Raw genomic sequence first — 14,120 nt, forward strand, 5'->3', positions numbered from 1 at the left:
TATTTAATTCATATTAATTTATGCAATAATTTAGATAGACATAGGTGTCCATATTGTTTTTGTTTCATTTCTTAGTGCTGGCTGTTTAGAAAGAATTATACTAAAACAGATTTCTGAAAAACTATTAACCATGTCCATGATTTCTCTATTTATAAATATTAATTCTCACTGCAGCAGATAATTAGCACAAAGCTGGGTCTTCCAGAAGTATGGTTGGAATGAAATTCATTTTATGAAATTAACCCACTTATTGTGCTTTCCATGAACTTTATACCATCATCCATCCTATGTAGCAGAAAATATTCTTCCATAAGACTTGATTCTTTCAACCATTATGTCCTGCTTCATTTGCACGTACATTTAATACATTTACTGAGATATTCTATTTGCTGCTTTGTGAAACTAAAAGCAATATCTACTAAGCAAGCATGCAGCAAATGTCATCATTCTTGTGCTTATGTTATGAATTTATGTGGGTTGCTTGTAAATAACAGTGGAGTTCTACCCATCGATTTTAACATGCAAGGTGTACTAAACTGCTTTCCCTCAGTCTTGTGCATTCCTTTGACATTCCATGATACTTATTACTCATGCCATTATTTCTGAAGGAGCAATGGATTTAGGGCTGATAACATGGATGAAGATGGACATATCTACTCAGAAGTAAACTCCATTGAACTCAGTAGAACTTACCCCAAACAAAAATATCTTGTGTGTTACTGGTAGGTAAATTTCATCTTGAGAAGTATACTAAACCCTAAAGTCATATAATTTTTAGTAGTTTATAAAAACATGAAAACAGATATCCGGCTTTAAAAACTTCTTAAATTAATGGCAAATATATTGGCCTATTGGTCCCTTAAAAAAAGTTCAGTCCAGATCCATAATAAGTAGAAAATAATTGTTCAATGAACAAGATCTATTTAATTTGGATGGCTTAAAATAAAAGTTTTAAACAAACAAACAAACAAACCTGTAGAAAACAAAAAAGGCACCATAACTGATGAGGTAAATATTTTAATAGCAAGTAATACTCCCCAGTCCTAATAAAATAATTATTGATATTGTTTTATTTATGAATTTTAATCTTAAACTATGGAAAATCATTTACTTGAAAATGCCTTAGATGCTACTATTTTTTTCTAAACAAAATTTTAGCAGTCTTCCCCAATTCTCTGCCATATGGAAAACCCTATACCAAAACAAATTAAAAACTTCTGGTAGACTAGCAAGCACAATATCTCTCTTCCTGCACATAGCAAGAAAAGCCACACAACAGGAAAAGAGATGACAGATTGAGTAGGGGTATCACATAAAGTGGTGAGGTTGGGACCATGCCAAGGCCTTCCAGGGCAGAGTTTGACAGTAAAAAGAGGCAAGTTGCCATGTGCTACTGGGTGGTCAAATTAAGAAATGAAATGCCAGCAGTTCAGGAAGGCATTTTGGTGAGAGAAAAGTGGTAGGAATAAAGACCCATAAATTAGCACAAGAAAGAGTAATACAACTCATTGGGCAGCTAGTGCTGTGATTAAAGAATGATCCAAAACTCATGTTCTCACTGTGCCAGCCCTGTAATTACTAAAGAGTTCCAGGTTGGATCATAATATATGCAGGGTATCTGAGCACCTACACTATATTATTTTCACTATGTATGTTATGTTTGGTTTCTAGTGTATCTCAAATTTTCCATTATAGTCTTTCCACCACAACACCACCAACTCATCAAGGTATTACCCTCAATATATAGGTTTTTTTATGATAGTTGATGGCTGTGATATTCAGAGATAACTGTGTTAGATTCAGTGGACCAGGGGCATGATTAAGAATTAGGCAGTAAAAGCAATAGATAGATGATAGATAGATAGATAGATAGATAGATAGATAGATAGATGATAGAAAGATAGATAGATGATAGATAGATAGATAGATAGATAGATAGATAAGATAGATAGATGATACATAGATAGATAGATGATAGAAAGATAGATAGATAAGATAGATAAGATAGATGATACTTAGATAGATGATAGAAAGATAGATAGATAGATAGATGATAGATAGATAGATAGATAGATAGATAGATAGATAGAACTTGATGAAGTCAGTATAATGAATAAAGCAACTTCATTTGACAAATATTTTTAAAGATTTGATTATTACATGGGATTTAAGACTGGAACTTGGGAAATTTCCCATGCAGATATTATTAATCATGTGACACAGTTCCTGCTTTTTCTCCCTGCCCTTATCGGCAGTATGCCTTCTCTTCCCAAATTACTGAATTACAAATAATACAAGTGAATTCACGATATCGGTGAAAATCATTCTTGATGTTGCCTCTCAGTTGGAACTCTCCAGAAGACAAAAATATCTGACTAGGAGCAAGCGCAGGCATAGCACTTCTGAGCTCTTCTTAAAGCAGTTCCAGGCTTCTGTATGAATCTGAGGAGGGGGAGGGGAGACAATTTTGCTTTAAGGGGTCCTTTCACTGAAGTCAATATGACTTTTAAAGCAGTGATGCAACAGAGACACATGGCTAGATCAGAATAGACACAAAATAGTATTACTCCATCTGAAAATTTAAGAGACTGTTATAAGCCAAAATTCCATGTATGAACAGAATAGGTATTGAACTGGAACTGCCTTTCTGAAGGTAAATCAAACATAGAAACAATTGCTGTTTATCAGAATTACCTCAAAATAAATAATCATCTTTCTTTTTAAAAAAAGGATATATTGTGAGGAAGTTAATATTTGTCAAGAATTGAACCTAACCATATTTTGGGGAATATGTTCTTTATAATATATTAATTCCAGGTCAGAGATGAATGCAAAATGATCCTATTAAATGTAGTTCACCTCTTGTGTCACTGCCTTTTCATAAATGGATAACAGACCTGTTGCCAAATAAATTAATTGTGTAACTAATGTTAAACTGAAGAGTTGCTGCTTCAAATATCATCTTGTTCTGTTGAAAGATTGGATGCCCTCTAGGGTAACAGAAATTCAAGGATGCATTGTGACGCATCCGATTGTAATAATCGTAGTATTATTTTTGAGGAAAATCTGGTTTATCTTTTAAAAAGTATACAACTGATTATTGAAATGTATTGAAAATTGTCTAATACAATTTTCTCTTGTGTCTTGTTGTGTGCCAAAAAACAGGTTATAAAATGAGAGAAATGCCCCCTTTCTGTTTCTTCTTAAACAAAATGATGATTTGCTTTTATTTCTTCTCCACTCTTTTTCTAAATGTAGAACTTCCTGAGGCAGCATCTCTCCTGCTGCGCCCAGTATGTGGAGCTGCTTCTTTAAGCCTCTTTGATTAATTTCAACTCTGATATTTGCCAGGCTACTGATACTAATGTAATCCTATTGGAAGAGAGCTTCTCCCAGGTTTAGTAAAATTGGTGTAAAACTGTAATGCACCCTGGGAAAAGACTTCCAGGCTTTTGATGAAAAAATGATGAATGATATGAACCATGAATGCACTCATGTTCCATTTGCCAATGTAAACCAAGTGGGGAGCAGTGGAATTTAACATATGGAAAGGCAGTAAGCTGGATAAACTTTAAATTTGGAAGGGCAATCTTGCTCATAAATTTTAGCTCCCAAGATTCTCTGCCAAAAGTTAAGCTTCAGCGATGGATCATTGCTCAGCTTGTTCATCCTGTGCCAAATGTAGCAAGATCTGAAATCCCCTTTGTGAAACAAAATAATATCAGGCCTTCGGTGTTTTGATTGCTCAGTGTTTTACAACTAATGTTCTGAAGGAACTTTTGAAATAATTATACAACTGTTGCTCAGGATGGGATCTGCAAGATAGAGATTGTTGCCTAGCCTTTGTTTATACTGTATACATGAAGTAGAAGACAACAACATCACAAGATTGCCTGTTATGTAGTTGAACAGCTCTTAGTCTAATTATGTTTTCTCCCAATGTCTAAATAAAATCTGCTTCTTGTTTCCTTCTGCTCCCACTTTTAGTCATACTCTTTAGAGCAATAAATAATTCTGTTTCATTTTCTGGAATAAATTGCTAATTGTCTGTCTTCCTTTTTTCTGGGAATGTTCTTTGACTGATATATACAGTATACTCTATTGAGTTCAGTTTCTTCTTTTAGAATGGTAGAGCATTCAACGTACTGTTCACAGTATCATAAAACTAAACTCCAAATATAATATTTAACTAATAATAAAATTAATAAGCCATGCTGACAAAAGAAATACACTTTTGTTGTATTGCCATGGCAACAAAAAACGTTTCTGAAATGCACTTTCAGAAGATCAATTCATATAATCAAACATCAACTTAGAATCAATGTCATAATTACTTCAAGATCTGGAGGAAATGCCTCTCCTGCCAAATCAAAATAATGTCAAAATTAATAAGACATATATAGTTAAAATGATATTAACTCAATTAGTAAACATGCTGTATTTCAGGTTATTATGTCAGTAGTGTGTTTCAGTCATTTCTGCCACTGGCTGTGTTTTAAACAGCTGCCTTACAATGCTGCTTAGAACCACAAGGAAGCTGCAATCTTTGCTAATTTAAAGCTTTCCTTGCTTTTCATCAGACACTTTGATTCTTTGTATATAAGACCAGTGCTTCTTTTTCCCACAGCCCCCTCCTTTGCCACCCTGCATCCTTGGTTTATTTGCTTGAAGGAAGGGAATCTTGATTTCAATATAAACCCATGAAAGAAAAAGAATCTCTTATGAACTTCTGCAACAGAGGGTTTAAACTGAGCACTTTCTTGAAAATTCAGTAAACAAAAAGTTTACAAGACATTAGAATAAAGTCATGCTGATGCCAAAATCCCTCCTTGTTGCAAAAGGCTGAGGGTTCTATATAACGCAATGGTTTCTCACATTCCATCCAAATTACATTAGTATAATTTTGTGTCAAGATCAACCAGTTGCTTTTGAGACCTTTAACTCTTTGGATTTTGTTGTTCTGTGGTGGACATTTTCTTGTTCAACAGATTTCCTCTCCTGTCTCTAAAAACTTTGGTTTCTTTCTATAAAGGTTGAGAGCCAATAATAGTATCAATGTACACCTACTATTGGCCAGTTAAATTTACAGCTGTCTTTCCAGCATTCCTGACTAAAAGTTAGAAATAAACTTAGGGTTAAAAAGAACTTTAAAAGAAACAAATAAGCAAAAAGAAGCAGTAGTTTCTTTGTCAAATGAACATTTATTGGCTCTGCATGGTAAAGTCCATTTTGCCATGTAAAATTCCCAGGTCCCTTTAATTTAGTTGATGCAAGGCTTTGTACATTATTATCTCTGTATCATGATTATTGATTCATTTTGCTGCATTGTAACCTTAAGAAAATTATCAAGTGAATTCATTAGCCTGGCAATTCACTAAGCAACAAACAGTAGAAAGTGGTGGGCTGAGATACACAATTATGTCCACCATTTTGGACCCCTTGGTTCTCCTCTTGTGGAAATCTAAATATGTATCTAGCATGACTGAGGACTTTCAATGCATATTTGTGAATTAAGATTGGTGGTTGAAACAAATTGTAACATGCATCCTTTTTAAAATGCTTTTTTGGTTAACTGAATTGACCAGTTTGTCTTTGAAAAAGCATATCCCAACATGTTCTAAAATTGTTAATGGAAAACAAATATATTTGCAGATAAATCATTGATATTCTTACTCTATGATTTGATTCCTAGTATCTAATTTAAAAAAAAATCCCTCCTGGATGATGTCATTCTGAATGCTTTTTACTCCCCAAAGCTCATCTCTGATTCCTCCATTATCACCATTTACTAGAAACTAACAGAGCCATCAACAGCTATCAAATCCCATTTTCCTTCATACCCATGAGAACTTTGGTTACACTCAGTTGAAATTTTTGACATTATAGCCCTTTCATTCATAATGAAACTTATACTTTGACTTCTCTGCATATATACATCAACTCACAAGATTAGACCATCTTCATTCAAATTTCTTGCATCCTCCCCCTTTCTCTTATTATAGACACACAACATATCCAAGTGGGAATAAGACTTGGTTGCCATCCTTAGTCATACCTGTGCCACATACCTTGCTAAAGGTAAGGTAGTGTGGATCATTTTGGCCATTATGTCACAAGCACAACCAAAGTCCAAATGTACTCACACTCTTTTATGCAGTCTTGGGTCTCTAATCTAGGGTTACTTTGCAAGCCATCATACTTCTGCTTGCATTCCACCAATTTATCGTTTGATATTATGTGATACCTCAATATTCACTGACATAAAAATTCAGATGTCTTTTCTGCATAGATAGATTTGGACATAATAGCTACTAGTGAGAACAATTACATGGGTAGCTTGCAGGTTTCAGAGACAGCTTGAAAAAAAAAATAAAGAGAGCAGGTTCTTTTGTTCATGTCTTATTTATGGTGGGATTATTCCTCTTTATTAATTTCAGTGAGATTGAGGAAAAGACTTCTTTAGTAAGAACAGTAAAAACAAAGACTGTAACATACAGATGTGAGCATTGAATCTTGTGAAAATAAATGTGAGTTCAAACAAGTATGTTAATATATATTAAACATATTCATGCAGCAGTACTGGTCAGACATCATTTCTCTCTCAGATTTTTTGGGAAAGGTAGATTTCTAAAGCACTAATATATTTGGATGAAAAATAATGTGCAATCAAAGGTAAAGACTACAGGATTCTCTCTTCTCACCTAATGTCCATAATTCTGGTAAAACAATCCTGAATGCTATTGGTTTTTGATAACACATGTTCTTTTTGGAAAATCCTTCCTTTCCTTCCAGTACCGTCCTCTGATCCTTTTGTTGTATGTTCCCCTCACAGCATGTGATTGCCATCCCGTGGGTGCAGCTGGAAAAACCTGTAATCAAACTACAGGGCAATGTCCCTGCAAAGATGGTGTGACGGGCATCACTTGTAATCGATGTGCCAAAGGCTACCAGCAAAGCAGATCTCCCATTGCCCCCTGCATAAGTAGGTGGATGCTCTTTTTGACATCTATACCATAACATAATTAATCCTGAGTCTGGCTTGTTTACTAACACTTAACTGGATAGACTCAGTTTTATTTAGACTGTGTTTGGCTACTCATACAGTACAGTGTTCATGGATGTTATTGGTATATACTGTGAACCCAGTAAAAGTGCAATTTTTCAGCGAGATCTCTGGGGCAACACACAGGAGAGAGCAAAGCCAATAGCAATAAAAAGACTCATATGAATTTGGAAATCCCACTGGATTTACTATAATTCAGATTCATTAAAGGTATAATGTGTGCAATAGCTGTGTTGTGATGTTTTGCATATAAATTTAGAGTGAGGTTATATATATATATATGTCAATTATGTGATCTGAATAGAAAATAGCGATCACTTTTCTATGAAATATTTGAAGGTTAAGATGTGATATTTGAATGGCAGAATATGTATTTTTGTTTTTCCCATTAAATGGGAAAATATTTTCCATAATATTTTTACTTGAGACATAAGTAACAATACAATAGTAGCATTGTATTGTTACTTATGTCTCAAGTAAAAATATTAAACTGCCCAACTTCCCTCATTGTTAGGAACTGCTATGAAACAAAACAAAATAAAAAAGTGGCAAATTGTGAAACCTAAAAATCTAGTCCTACGCAGTATAGAATGATAAAGCTAATGCAACTTGGTCTTTTTAAATTGGATTCTATTTACACTGGTATTTTTCACATCAATCTCTCAACTTAATGGATATTTAGTAAAAGAGTAATAATAGTAGCCTACAATTCTAATTCTGTGAAATCTCCTATTTCATGGCTGACATATATATAAACAACGAATCTGTCCTAACTTGCTTACACAATCACTATAGTAAACAAATGATGTTGCTTCCAGTTCTATTTTACGAATGGAGGGAAGTTGATGACTAGTTATGAGGTAGTTATGACTTCAAGAGAGATGCGTCCATGGATGAAGCTATGTGGTCTTCTGGGAATATCCTCCTTCAGTTTAGAGAACTCACTGATGTCCAAGGCCTCCTTTCATATACACAGTTTACATGGTACAAAGCCTGCAAAGACAAAATCCAGTTGTACCCCACTCTTCACCTATGTGAAGATGCCACTTTCTGTTCTAGACTTTCATTCCATATAACTGAGAGTCAGGTTTCCAGAGAGTTGGGTCCACTTTTTCCCAGGTGGGAGCTCAGAGTGACTTTGGGGCAATCACTGTTTCTGAGCCCTATTTACTGCATATAGGGATAGCTGATAGGAGAGGAGAAACCACATGTGCCTCCTTAGCTTCCAGAGTTACATTCACTTACATGTACAGGAGAAAATAAAGTGATACACTTGGGAGTAACATGAAATGAAGCAAATCCTACCTGTGCACTTGACTCCAATATGAGAGGCTGAGAATCCAGCTGTTTTTAATTTCTTTATCAACATGGCTTCATCCAGTTGATGAGGATCATACTACTACCAGTGGATATTGTGATCAAAACCTTGGGAATTGTGTTCTCTTTTATATTTAGGTAAATATTGGTTGTTGCCATGAATGAGGGAAGAAGCTCCAGTGGCCAGATGATTTTAGGAATGTAAAAAGCCCTCAAAAACCAAAAGTAGTTCTTATTAATCGTGCTGCATGTATACTAATTGCTGTAGAATAATGAAAGCATTCATTAATGCCCCCTTCCTTCAACTGCTGCTACTGTAATCAGATTTATTGTGGTGTAATTCTTAACAATGTTTTCTTCGGCTGTGTTGGTTTTTAAGAAATGTTGTTATAAAGAGCCAAGCTACATTTATAGCAACTTTGAAGAATAACAATGGAGTAGAAAACTTTTATATCGTGCCAGTACATTGTTTCCTTGGCTCTAATGCAGAAAAAAGAGAATATGGTTGAAAGAAACAAGTCTTTGCTAGAGACCCAAAACAAATTCTTAAGATGCATTTCTAAATAAACTGAATTATGTATCCCAAAATATATTCCTGTACTGTTGTTCAGATGGAGGTATGTAATACCACTGTTTTCCTGATGCTAAGCAGACATGGCTACTGCCTGATTGAAGAAACAATAGTGTCATATATTCCTTGAATACTATTGCTTAAATTCACTATCACCACTGTCTGACATACCTTGCTGAAAATATCTACAAGCACTTATAGTGTTATGAGAGATAGACTATCATTAATATACCTTTTTTTAATAAAGTTATTTGTGAATCTGAGAGCTGAATTAAATAATAATACAAAGAAATTATGGCTCCAGAGAGTAGAAAACTCATATAATAACGCTACTGGAAAGAATGTAATAAGAATTTCAAACTATTTTTCCCGTTTGGGATTTATTGCTTTTAGCTGCAAAAGATTAACATAGTGAACTCTCTAATGGAGCAATTAACGTTATAGGCACTCCTTGTCAATTAAATATATCTTTAACTACAAATCTAATTTTAGTTTAGTTCACCCAATGGTTGTACAAACAGTATAGTTCTACTTATAGTTTTATTCATTCTAAAATGAGATAGGAAACATTTGGAGAAAGTTGGAGAATAGGATTTTATTGCTCTTTCAGTAAAAACAAAATACAAGCTGCAGATGCATACAGTTTGTCTATAAACTCTATACTTCACCAAAAAGCAAAAGATATCTTAAATGCATATTATTTTACTATGTGAAAGATAATCAGCATCTAGAAGTTAAAATTATAGCCATTGGACACAAACCCAATCTCTCCTTTCATGTTGGAATGCTGATATTAACTTTACTGATAGAAAGATAGATAAGTGTCTCTCTTTTTTCAGAAAGACAGCTATTTTAAGTACTGCTGATTTTGTATGGAAAAGTAGGAATGAAAGAGAACAATTAGTCCCTGAAATGCCAGTTCCCCATTAATTTAGAATATTCTTAGATCTGACATGAGCGGGATGGGAGATAGTTTCAGTAATGGAACCTCTAAATTGTGTGAAGAATGGGCCTCAAATTCATAACACCAGGTTTTGGTTTTGGTTTTGAAATTCCTAGAAAAAGATATGATTCCCAGAAATATGAGTGTTGCTTTCAATTACTGAATTTGTGGGTATATATCAAGATTGGTATAGGTGTTGCTAATATTTGCTATGATAGCTAGGTGGCAGCCTCTCCTGAATGTAATTTTGTGTAGATGGTGATTCCAAATTATGGGGTAAATTATTAGCTTCTCCACCATTGTGTGGTCTAAAGGTGATCTTGTCACCTCTATGAAATGATGATCTTTGTAGTCATCTATCTGGTAGTATAAAATTGCCCAATTCCTTAGCTAGAAAAGTAAATAATACATTTCCCTATTTGTTTGTTCTTTTTTCTGTCCACTTTTTCTTTTTGCCCACAGAGATTCCTGTTGTTCCTCCTACCACTGTGGCCAGCAGCACAGAAAAGCCTGCAGGTATACTATTATCATTGTTATTGTGATTTTTTTATTACTATTATCACCATCACGGTCATCATTAAATATTCAAAATATTTAATGCTTAAATATTTAAATTTAATGCTTAAATTTAAAGCATATTGAAATATGTTTAACCTGAAGCATGTGGTATCTAAGTTTGTTTTGGCTGTTCAACAATTTGTTAAAAAGTGCCTGCTTTCATGACCATGTATGTTACTAAAGAATATAGTATTAGAATTAGAATAGGATAGAGCTGAAAGGGACTTTGGAAGTCTTCTAGTCCAGCCCACAGCTCGAGCAGGAGAACTTATGCCATTTCAGTAAATATGTAATACTATGTGTAATATAGTAAATATATAATACTTATTTCCTAGAGTATGTAGATCTCTGGCCAGGGCCACCTCTATCAATAGCCTGATTTGGGAAAGCATCGACTAATAAATAAAATATGGCAAATGATCTTTTACAAGGCTCCCCAGAACCAGGCAGATCAGTTTAAAGCACCACGTTTATCTGCAAAGGCCTATGTCTCATAACTTGGCTTTTGTTATACTATAAAGTGTTTTGTTTACTATAAAGTGGCCAAGGAAAGAGACAAGATTTATTAGGAAAGTCAGTGCGGATCACACAAGGCTAGTCTAACAATCTGCTGAGATGTAGAAAGTTAAAAAGGAGACTTGGGTATTGGTTTTGATTTCTTTTTATGTGATTGTGACATGTAGGATGCATGCATGGTTTTATTTAATATTGTCAAGGTTTGAGATGTTTGAGTAGCAGTGGCAGATAGCCTTTGTAAGTAGGCATATTACCTACTGCTTGCAAACCTGGGTAACAGGAAATGTACTTCATCAAGGATTGGAACCGCCAGCCAATGAGCTGATTATGGTTTATAGAGGTTTCCCTCTGTCTCACTAGTATCTTTCTTTGACATCATTGACTTACATTCCCAAATTCCGCACTTTTTCCCAGGCCAGGGAAATGGGAACATTCTAGAGATAAGAGACCTTTTCCCATTATGAAGGCTTTAAAGTAGTAAATAGATTAGTCCTATCTTATGAACTATGTGAAACAAAACATAAACATACATAACCTCCATAGATGATAATGAAGGGGCTTTTTAAAGTGTCTTATTATCATAAAGGGTGGATGTTTTCAAGAGAATGATTGCTGCTGGGAAAAGAAAAAATAACCCACTGGATAATTTTGCATAGTCCTAGGAGCCACATCTCATTTCCTGCTGAATTTTGATCAAGTAACTTGTCACCTATATTACTTCTTTGAGATTGAAGTGTCCAAACAATATGAAACGATGTAAAAAAAAAAATCCAACCCCTACATATTATAAAATGTAATACTAACAGGTACCCCAATTCTTCTATTTTCTCCTAACCCTTCAGCCATTGTTGCAAACCCTATCTGCTTTTTTTTCGGGAAGGGAGAGCATTATCAAAAAAAGCTTTTCCCATTAAGTCCTATTTCAATTAAATTAACTTCAGTGATGTAAAATTATTGTTCCAAGTGAACAATACGGTGCATGAACCCTGTTATGAAATCCAGCATGAGTTTCCTCCTGATGATATTCACGAATCTTCTATTGTATATTTTTAATGCAAGGATTTTTTTTAGTGCCAGTCTTTCTGCTCATACATTCTTCCCTTGATATAAGGTTAGCATTGTTTAAAAAGCTAGTGTGGATACGTTGGTCAATCTGTGTGGAAATATTAACTGGAAACTGTTCAGTATTGTGGGGTTAAGTTTCCTATACATCTTAGCATGTTCCCAATATTTCCCACAAAGTGAGGAGTAGATTATCACGAGATATGATCTATTTTATCTTGTCTCTTACAGTGCCTCATTTTCAATAACAATGCAATTATGCAAATGTATTAACTGATCAGAGTTGGGCAGGACAACAGGCTAGAGAACAAATTGTACGGACTATTTTTGTTTTGCCTAGAGATTGACTGAATTTGGACTCTTTCCTAATTTTGTTCAAATCATATGTATTCATATATATGAATATATGTATTCTATACATGAATGGGGAACTTCAGCCTTATGCTTTGTTATTTTGGTAAAAGTCCTACTTACTTTACTTGGTTATTTAAATTTGTAAAAATAATAGCCTGGGAGAAAGATATTTTTTACTTTTAAAGTACTTTCAAAAGGTCAAAAGTGAAGATTAAGTTTAGTTTTAGAATTAAAAATGAAAAGATTACTCCTAGTTTTATTTCATAACTCTTTGGTTATTGTTATCCTCTTTGATTATCCATTCTTAAAGGCAGTGGTGAAATGTAAAATTTGTTACTACCGGTTCTGTGGGCATGACTTGGGGGGAGTAATGTGACTGGGTAGGCGTGGCCAACTTTTTTTTTTTAACATTTAAAACCATTTTTTCTACAACCTTAAGAGGTTGCAGAAAAAAATGCTTTTAAAAGCCTCTGACGATCAGGCAACTCAGCTGGGATCGTCAGAGGCTTTTAAAAGCATTTTTTTTCTACAACCTCTTTGGCCGAAGCGGTTGTAGAAAAAATGCTTTTAAAAGCCTCTGATGATCCCAGCTGAGCCGCACGATCATCAGAGGCTTTTTTTTAACTTTTAAAAGCATTTTTTTCAGCCGAAGAGGTTGTAGAAAAAATGCTTTTAAAAGTAAAAAAAAAAAACCTCTGATGATCGTGTGGCTCAGGTGGGCATGGGGGGGGGCAGGGATGTTTGCTACCGGTTCTCCGAACCACCAGCCGTCATCGCTACCAGATCGGGCAATCCAGTCCAAACCGGGAGCATTTCACCCCTGCTTAAAGGGATGGGAGGTTAGTAATTCTGGTAAGGAATGCCACAATAGGCAATCATAATAGTTACTGTAACTGGCAAAAATTAGGAAAGAGGTAGATTATTTGTCCTCCTTTCCAAGGGATAGTAGATTCTGCTTGAAAAAGTTCATCTGTAAGATTATTTACTTTTTTTTTAAAAAAAAGAAGAGATGCCCTGTAGATGTGCTCAATGATTTTATATTTTTCTGCAAATGAGGATACTGCAGTAGACTACAGAATCATGGTGGAGTTGAAAGGGACCAAAAGGATCATCTAGATCAACTCTGTGCAGGAAAACCAATTAACAGTCTTTGAATCCAATTTATTTTGAAAAATCTCCAGAGCTGGAGAATGCACAACCTCTGTCATATTGTTCTACAGATCTTACCATCAGAAGTTTTTTCTTAATTTTTAAACAAAAGCTAGGTATTTGTAACCGTACTTGTTATTTATTATCTTAGCTCCTGTGGGATTGAAAAATCACACTTGGCTATTTTCTGTATGGTATATTTTTATGGAAGTGAATGTTTTCTCATCTGAAATTCCTTCAGCCTGTCTTCACAGGGCATGTACTCAAATCCTTGTATAATCTTTGTTATCCACTTATCCTGATTCTAGTCTGAATATTTTTGGGGTGTGATGTGCAGGTGTGATCTCACTGTGCAAAGTACGGAGGAATCACACATATTTGAGGCAGCATTTCTTTGAATCCAGAACTGCATTGGGACCTTTCTAGAACCTATTTCATATCACTTCCCATATTTAGCTTGACGTCAATGATCAATCCAAATCCTTCTCTGATGTAGTTTTCTAAGTTTTGTTTTCTTCCCTAAATGTAATACTTCACATTGTTCCCTGTTGGAAGATATCTTGTTCTTATCAGCCTAGTATTTTAAC

General features: G+C 34.6%; 1 protein-coding gene across 1 annotated transcript in view; it reads left to right on the plus strand.

Annotated features, from left to right (window-relative positions):
- The window catches only part of NTN1 (netrin 1), a 122,765-nt gene that overhangs the window by 72,953 nt on the left and 35,692 nt on the right, over nt 1-14,120 (plus strand). Inside the window, exons 3-4 of the mRNA XM_070934489.1 lie at nt 6,833-6,982; nt 10,357-10,410. Of these exons, the coding sequence (XP_070790590.1) occupies nt 6,833-6,982; nt 10,357-10,410 (204 nt within the window). The remainder of the gene's footprint in view (nt 1-6,832; nt 6,983-10,356; nt 10,411-14,120) is intronic.

This window comes from Pituophis catenifer, unplaced genomic scaffold, assembly GCF_029215685.1.
Source record: "Pituophis catenifer annectens isolate HBS135680 unplaced genomic scaffold, rPitCat1.0.hap2 SCAF_2, whole genome shotgun sequence".
Taxonomy (NCBI): domain Eukaryota; kingdom Metazoa; phylum Chordata; class Lepidosauria; order Squamata; family Colubridae; genus Pituophis; species Pituophis catenifer.